Below are 8,111 nucleotides of genomic sequence, written 5' to 3'. Positions count from 1 at the left end.
TTCGGATCTGTTGCAAACGTCCGACCAGTCGGATTTTAGCTTTGTTGTTTTTTGAATTATCCGAATATGTTTCTGACATTCTATAACACTAGCAAAAAGGCCCATGCGTTGCAACAGAAGAAAAAAAATTATTTCATATCTCTAGTTGGGTAAGTTGGACAAACTGTGTGTGGCTGGTTCGCAGGTTATGAGATTGAACCCTCCCATTGGCAATTTTATTTTTTGCCAGCTCTCTAGACCTGGGCCTCAGTGCGCCGCCAGGTGGGCTTTCTCCATTCGGCCAAAAACGGATGGCAAGTAAGGAAACTAAAAAGCGTACGTGAAATTAACTAAAGCAGGACTAAACGAAGTGGGACGAAACCAAAAATATCACCCCCTTTAATAGTATACTAGAAAAAGGCCCGTGCGTTGCAACGCAAGAAAAAAATCATTTCATATTTCTAGCTGGGTAAGTTGGACAAACTGTGTGTAGCCGGTTCGCAGGTTATGAGATCGAACCCTCCCATCGGCAATTTTATTTTTGCCAGCTCTCTGGATCTGGACTTCAGTGCGCTGCCAGGTGGGCTTTCTCCATTCGGCCAAAAAGGGATGGCAAGTAAGGAAACTAAATAGCGTACATGAAATTAACTAAAGCAGGACTAAACAAAGTGGGACGAAACCAAAAATATCACCTCCCCTTAATAGTATATATAATAAATAGCAAAAAGGTCCGTGCGTTGCAACGGAAAAAAAACATCTCATATCTCTAGCTGGGTCAGTTAGATAAACTGTGCGCGGCCAGTTGGCAGGTTGTGAGATCGAACCCTCCCATCGGCTATTTTAGTTTTTGCCAGCTCTCCGAACCTGAGCCACGGTGCGACGTGAGGTGGACTTCTTCCGTTGGGCCAAAACGGGTGGCAAGTAACGAAACAAGATAGGGCACGTGAAATTAATTGAAGCGAGACCAAAGCAAGCTGGACGAAACCAAGAATATCACCTCCCTTTAATAGTAGGTATAGATATAGATATAATAAATAGCAAAAAGGCCCGTGCGTTGCAACCAAAAAAATCATCTCATATCTCTAGCTGGGTCAGTTAGATAAATTGTGCATGACCGGTTGGCAGGTTATGAGATCGAACGCTCCCGTCGGCTATTTTAGGTTTTGCCAGCTCTCCGGACCTGAGCCACAGTGCGCCGTCAGGTGGACTTCTTTCGTTGGGCCAAAACGGGTGACAAGTAACGAAACAAGATAGGGTACGTGAAATTAATTGAAGCGGGACCAAAGCAAGCTGGACGAAACCAAGAATATTACCTTCCTTTAATAGTAGGTATAGATACAGATATAGATATAGAAGTAGAGATATAGATTTTTCAGAAAATGTCACGTAGACATCTGTGAAACGTATGAACATTTTTTAAATGGTAGAAACAATTTTTAAAAGTAGAGCGAACATTTTTTACACTGCATTTACTTTTTTTAATGCGCAATGTACAATTTTTAGAAAAATATTAAATTATTATTTTCATATATATGTATTTTGTATTTTCCAAAGTATAATAAAGAAGAGTAAAAGAAACACGTGGCGTCTGTATGACGTCATCGTGGCGATACTACGTGGTAACTGGGCCGGGCGACGGCCGGTTGGTTGCGGGATTGGCCCATTATATAGTCTCTCCCGCAAAGTTATGGATTGGCCCTAGGAATGGGCCAGCTGAAGGGGGAGCAGCTTCGCGCCGTCGCGGGAAAAAAGAGGGCGGGAGAACAGAATCCAGCGGGCGGCGAGGCGTGGGTCAGGGCGACGGGGATGAGCTCGTCGACGACGTCCGGCCAGGGCGATGACGCGCCGGGCCTGGTCTGCGTGGTGGACTGCGTGCATGGCATGGTCGACGCCCTCTCCTGCGTCCGCTGGAACAAGCATCAGGTCTGCACCCGCCCCCCTCTCCTCTCCTCTCCTCTCCTCTCCTCCGCACGCTGGCCGCCCGATCCCAAGCGAAAATCCTTGCCTCGTCCCGCAGGGCGCGGTGGTGGAGCTGTCGGAGCACGGCATCGTGGTCACCGTGGAGGAGAGCGGCTGCCTCCAGGCCAAGGTATACCTCAAGACCGAGGTTCGTGCCGCGCGCCCGCCCGGTGTTTGCGTTTATTCCTCCCCGAGCCCGGCCGTTGAATTTTCAGTGGGGATTGACCGTTGCAGCTGTTTGCCGAGTACGACTACGGGGCGGAGGGGCGTCCACGGTTCGGCCTCAGCCTGGGGCTCCTCGTCGACTGCCTCAACATGTTTACCGTCCCAGGGTTCGCCTCCCCTGTCGAGATCCGGTACCCTGGCCCCGACATGCAGCTTCTCCTCAGGTGTGCATCTTCTCTGCCTACTAGGTTCCCTTTGTTCGTCCTTGCTTCGTAATGCTGTCAATTGATATCGTAACCCATTAGACGTTTGCATAATCGTGGCGGATAAGTTGCATTTGTGAATTGTGATCTTTATATAGTTGATCTGGTGAATCACTAGGTGTTTGGATACTGTGACTGTGGTGGATAAAATATAAATAGCTATTCACTTTACTACATTCCCACCCTTGCCAAAAGCAAATAAACATTCGAGCTTCGTGTTCAGCTCGAAATTTAAGTTAATTCTGGAGATGGATGTAACTGAGTAATGTGATACAAATAAAAAGGTTAACTGCCAGCCGATTCTCGTCGGACTTTTGTGTTAAGCGTATTCATTGACTGAGTGCTGTACTGTTACATTAGCTTGTCACGTTCAGTTATTTTGTGACTTAGTCCTAGCCTGTACTAGCCCACGATGCACGATTCAGTACACGTCTTGTTCTGTAACTGCTACAAGCAGACCTATATATATCCCTCTGCTGAACTTCAATAAAAGCAAGTCAATCATTTTGCTCCTACGACTATTTGGTGTCTCTGTTTTCCTAACATCACAGCTACCACTCATAAGTTTCCACCTAGATCTCTTCCATGTGTGTTCTTACAATATCCAGATGAACACCATGGATATAGGTGTTTGGACTTGGACTCCGGCCGTGTAATTATTTCACGCCATGTTGTCTTCTATGAGACGTCCTTTCCTTTCTCCTCTCGCCACTCCACTACAACGCTTCCGCAACCACCCTCCATTACTCCTAGTACATCCTCATCACGACCAACATATATCTCCGCACCTACACCTTATCTACACTACACAACCTTACTGCACCTATTTCTTCACCTCAAAATCCACCTACACCTATTTCTCCACCATCTCTTCCCTTATCAGCTTCAGCATCTGAATCTACATCCTCTCCTTCTACAGCATCCTCCACTAGTTATTATTCTTAACACCCCCCCCCCCCTACCAACACACCACCTCTTCCTGCCAATGCCATTACTGTTACCATCCCGTCTAATCCTCATCGCATGACCACTCGAGCCAAGCATGGTTTTGGCATCCCTGTACGTCGGCTTAATCTTCTACTCCCTCCATTTACAAATATAAGATGTTCTAACTTTTTTGTGAATCGGATGTATATAGACACATTTTAGTGTGTTTGTTCACTCATTTCAGTCCGTATGTAGTCTATATTGAAATATCCAAAACATCTTATATTTGTGAACGGAGGGAGTAGCTACTACAGTTAACTCCGCCTATGTCTTCTAGGCATAGCCGGTCCCAAGCCCGGGTAAAGGAGGAGGGTTGTGATAGGCTTGGCGAGCCAATGTAAAACCTAGCCAGTCCCATAGGTATGAAACCCATTTGAGCGAGAGTAGTACTAGGATGGGTGACCTCCTGGGAAGTCCTCGTGAAAGGGTTTCATATCTAAGGGTTGTGATAGGCTTGGCGAGCCAACATAAAAACTAGCCAGTCTTTTGGGTATGAAACCCATTTGGGCGAGAGTAGTACTAGGATGGGTGACCTCCTGGGAAGTCCTCGTGAAAGGGTTTCATATCTAGCCTACCCCAACTTGTTGGGATAAAAGGCTTTGTAAGCGTAAGCGTAAGCGAGGGAGTAGCTACTACAGATGCTATTTCTCCTCTACCCAATACTTACCACTCTGCCCTCCATGATAAAAAGTGGAAAGATGCTATGTGTTCTGAATATGACACTCTTCTTCAAAATGAAACATGAGTGCTTGTTCCTAGGCCCTCCTCTGCTAATTTAGATTTTGGGAAATGGATTTTTAGACACAAATATCATGCAGATGGGTCGCTTGCACGCTATAAAGGCAGATGAGGCTGTAGAGATTATTCTCAGCAGACAGGTATAGGCTAGAGGAAACCATCTCTTCAATAGTTAAACCAAGCACTATTCAAATTGTTTTATCCATTGCAGTATCGTCCTCATAGCCTATTCACCAACTTGATGTTAAAAATGCCTTTTTTGCATGGATACTTACAAGAAACAGTAAGCTGTCAACAGCCTCAAGGTTTTGAAAACCCCTTTTTTCCTCATTATGTTTGTCTCCTTCAAAAAATCTCTATATGGTCTAAAACAAGCTCCTGGAGCTTGGTTCCATCAGTTTTCTACCTTTATCCAGCGAATTGGTTTCTCTGCTTCTAAATCTGATAGCTCCCTGCTCATGTATCATTCAGCTACTCAAACTGCTTACCTTCTTTTATACGTTGGTGATGTTGTTCTCACTGCATTTCTCAACATCGTCATTGATTCCCTCAATTCTGAATTCTCCATGACTGACCTAGGTCCTCTTCACCATTTCCTTGGTATTTCTGTTTGCAGATCCACTTCTGGTCTCTTTCTCTCTCAATGTCAATACATTTCTGAACTCATCGACAAAGCTGGAATGACAACTTTTTATACTGCTTGCACTCCAGTTGACACTGGTTCTAAGCTTGATTCTAGCCGCTCCCCTGTTTCTGACCCAACCTTTTATCGCAGCCTTGCAGGTGCCCTGCAATATGGAACTCTAACTAATTTCATATTCTGTTCAGCAGGCCTGCCTGTTTATGCATGATCCTTGCGAACCTCACCTCAACCTTATCAAACGAATAATTCGATACCTTAAAGGAACTCTTAACCTTGGTCTGCATCTCAACACTTCCACTCCTACCTCTCTGACAGCATGCTCAGATGCCGACTGCGCTGGATGCCCTGAAACTCGGCGCTCTACTTCTGGATTTTGTGTATTCTTAGGTGATAATTTGATTCCATGGTCTTCAAAGAGGCAGCACACTGTTTCCTGTTCATCGACTGAAGCAGAATACTGAGCTATTGCTGTTTTTCAGGAATTTCGCTCCAGTCTCAGCATCTCTGGCGGCTGATACTGCAGGGGGCTGTTAATTGTATACATTGATTCAGTGCTGTACTGTTACATTAGCTTGTCATGTTCAGTTATTCTGTGACTTAGTCCTAGCCTTGTACTAGCCCATGATGCACGATTCAGTACACATCTGGTTCTGTAACTGCTACAAGCAGAGCTATATGTATCCCTCTTCTGAACTTCAATCAAAGCAAGTCAATCATTTTGCTCATGCTTTTCATTCTGGTAACACAAGTGCAGGTCAGTGGGGTCTCCAGATGCATGTATACATGCAGAAATCAGAACCAGAATTCCTGATACTGTCGCCTGGGATTACCATTTTGAGCATGCAGGGAATACTCCAGTCACTTTTACTGTTAAGGTACCTGCAATACTTTCTCCATTCTTTTGTGGCAGTATTCCCTTGCTACGAGTTCTTACTTTTAGTACCTCAAAACTAATGATTCACCTCTTGAAATGACAGTCTGCCATCCTGAAAGAATCAATTGATGACCTTGAGTGGCCAGGCTCCAGCATTCAGATTCATTTTCATCCAGACCCCCCTTCAGTAATATTTAAAGGCGAAGGGCATGGTGACTTGGAGGTGTGTCATGAATTTCTGTCTGCAATTCAGATAGCTTCCGTTGGTGTCCATATCTAAATGCGACTTAATCCATTTGGCAGATTGAATTCTCCTACTATGCAAATACCGATCTTCTAATTGCATTCCAGTGTGACCAAGAACTGTCCTACAGGTAAAACTCTTGCGCCTAAAATCTGCAGCATGCTTCTTTGTGCTGACCATACAGTTCTCTGCAAGGTATAAGTACAAGTTTCTTCGTGCCACTACCTCGAATGTTCCAAGTAGCGTCTTGAAGGAGAATCGTGGGAGTAAAGTGACGATTGGGAGGGGAGGGATGCTCAAAATCCAACACTTGGTTTCAGTTGCAAGGCTAGGTACACAATCCTACCATAATTTTGCTGGAGGGGCTCAACAACCAAGCCGGATTGCTTTTATCGAATTCTTTGTGAAGCCGGAGGAGGAGGATTAAAAGACAAATGATTCCTAGCATGTATTGTACTTCCTCTGTAAACTAATATAAGAGCGTTTAGATAACTAAAATAGTGATCTAAACGCTCTTATATTAGTTTACGGAGGGAGTAGTATATAGGTTATTTTGCTGGGCCTGTTTCATCTATGAGGTCTGGCTGTATCTTCAGTACTTATGGAACTGAAGGTCATGGTATTCTTTTCCTGTCAGATGACTTGTCGTAACCTACTAGTCTTAGCTCTGGATCTTTCTTTTATGCTGATTAGTTAAGTTATATGGAAATGAAGAAAGTCCATGCCATCGTCCTTCTTCCTTCCAAATCAGCTTCATTTGAATTGTTACCATTTGAAGTTTTGCAAAGTGGCAAGGACATACCAAGCAATAATTAGGATATTAATAGTTGGAAGGTGGAATACAAAAAAACTATTGACACAAACTGAATTTGAGCCCCAAATATGTGGATCATTTTCAGATATTTATCCCTGGCTAATTTAATGATTATGAATATTATTTCATGAAATCATTTGACTTATCAATGGACTATGTGGGCATTAAGGACGACTGGTGGTCCAAGTTTGGGAGCAAATGGTCTTGTTACACCGCAACTACATCGTATGTTGCCTGAAAATAATCCAGAGTTGGTACTGCAAGCTAGTTGAGCTCATTATGTCTGTGTCTTGTCGTAGCCTCGCACTGCTCTCGACAGGCCCCCAATTAATCTAGCTTAGTGCTGCAAATAACCAGGGCCCATTGTTCAATTGCTAGCCATTCCCAAGTGAGGCATGTGTAAGGTCCGTTTTCGCTCCCTTAGCTGTTGTTGCTCCTGTTTGTTTTGTACCCTGTACATAATGTGCTTGCTGAAGTTGATAAACTTGCACATCACACCAACTGCTTACCACGACAAACGCTTAAATAGACGAAACGTGTGGATTGGTTGTACATTAACTTTGAGAGGAATGCCAGCTATCGGTTTTCGGCCAGTTTTTCTTATAAACTGGTCAATTCTCTTCTTCTTAATGAAAAGGCAGAGCTCCTGCCGGTTGCTCGAAAAAAAAAGAGGAATGCCAGCTAAGAGAAGTTCTTTTTATCTGCAACGGTGAGGGCAGAAGAGAAACATATCTTTTATCACCAACGAATCTTCAACAAGTAAAAAGTACAGTTAGTCAAGATCTTAACTTGGTAGCAAAGAAAAGTGGGATCGCCCAGAAATAAAAATGAATCAATGGCAAAAGCATGTAAGCCCTGGTTCTGCTTTACCAAATCTCCATTGTTTGAGTAAGCTATTCTCTTGATGGAAGGTAAAGAAGTCTTCTGTTATGTGTCCAGTGGCAACTCACAGATGACCACTCTACTTGCCATAAAAAAAATGCCCATTGAGTGAAGCACTAGAGGACCTTACCAAATCTCCATTGTTTTAGCAAGCTATTCTCTTGATGGAGGGTAAAGAAATCTTCTGTTATCTGTCCAGTGACAACTCACAGATGACCGCTCTACTTGGCATAAAAAAATTGATGTGCTAGCTAAGCCAAGAGATGATTGGCTATTAGATTGTTCAAAGCACTAGAGGGTGTGTTTTTGTGCTTACTTATGAATGTGATATTGCCCATTGAGTGATCCATTAGATGATCCGGAAGGGCCTGTACCGAGATATATATTCCATCGAACATTGTGTTTGCTGTACCTAATGCCGTTTGCCCATACTGATGACTGCGAAATGGCGTCTTAATGTACCTAATGTCCTCTGCTGCCCATTCTTGTGACTGCGAAATCGCGGTTCGATGTTTACAAGATCTGCATCTGGTAGGACTTGAGCATATAGTACAATGCTCTGA

The 8,111-nt window shown here is 43.9% G+C and overlaps 1 protein-coding gene across 2 annotated transcripts; it reads left to right on the top strand.

Annotated features, from left to right (window-relative positions):
• The first annotated feature begins 1,679 nt into the window (after positions 1-1,679).
• On the top strand, positions 1,680-6,599 carry LOC109742140 (uncharacterized). 2 transcript variants are annotated; one of them, XM_020301214.4, is made up of 7 exons: positions 1,680-1,902; positions 1,997-2,086; positions 2,173-2,327; positions 5,489-5,609; positions 5,712-5,831; positions 5,912-5,982; positions 6,048-6,599. In XM_020301214.4, the coding sequence occupies exons 1-7, from the start codon at positions 1,684-1,686 to the stop codon at positions 6,277-6,279; spliced, it is 1,008 nt and encodes a 335-aa protein (XP_020156803.2). In that variant the 5' UTR covers positions 1,680-1,683; the 3' UTR covers positions 6,280-6,599. The 2 variants fall into 2 exon arrangements, with proteins under 2 accessions (XP_020156803.2, XP_020156804.1); XM_020301215.4 differs by having other exon boundaries at positions 1,688-1,902; positions 1,997-2,068.
• Positions 6,600-8,111: the final 1,512 nt, after the last annotated feature.

This window comes from Aegilops tauschii, chromosome 7, assembly GCF_002575655.3.
Source record: "Aegilops tauschii subsp. strangulata cultivar AL8/78 chromosome 7, Aet v6.0, whole genome shotgun sequence".
NCBI classification, from domain to species: Eukaryota; Viridiplantae; Streptophyta; class Magnoliopsida; order Poales; family Poaceae; genus Aegilops; species Aegilops tauschii.
Note: the sequence above shows the minus strand (reverse complement) of the source record. Positions and strands in the feature narration are given on the sequence as shown.

Coding starts and splice junctions, on each gene's coding strand:
- LOC109742140 (XM_020301214.4), top strand. CDS start 1,684: ATGGGCCAGCTGAAGGGGGAGCAGCTTCGCGCCGTCGCGGGAAAAAAG. Junction 1,903..1,996: donor TCCGCTGGAACAAGCATCAG/GTCTGCACCCGC, acceptor CTCGTCCCGCAG/GGCGCGGTGGTGGAGCTGTC. Junction 5,832..5,911: donor AAGGGCATGGTGACTTGGAG/GTGTGTCATGAA, acceptor TCCATTTGGCAG/ATTGAATTCTCCTACTATGC.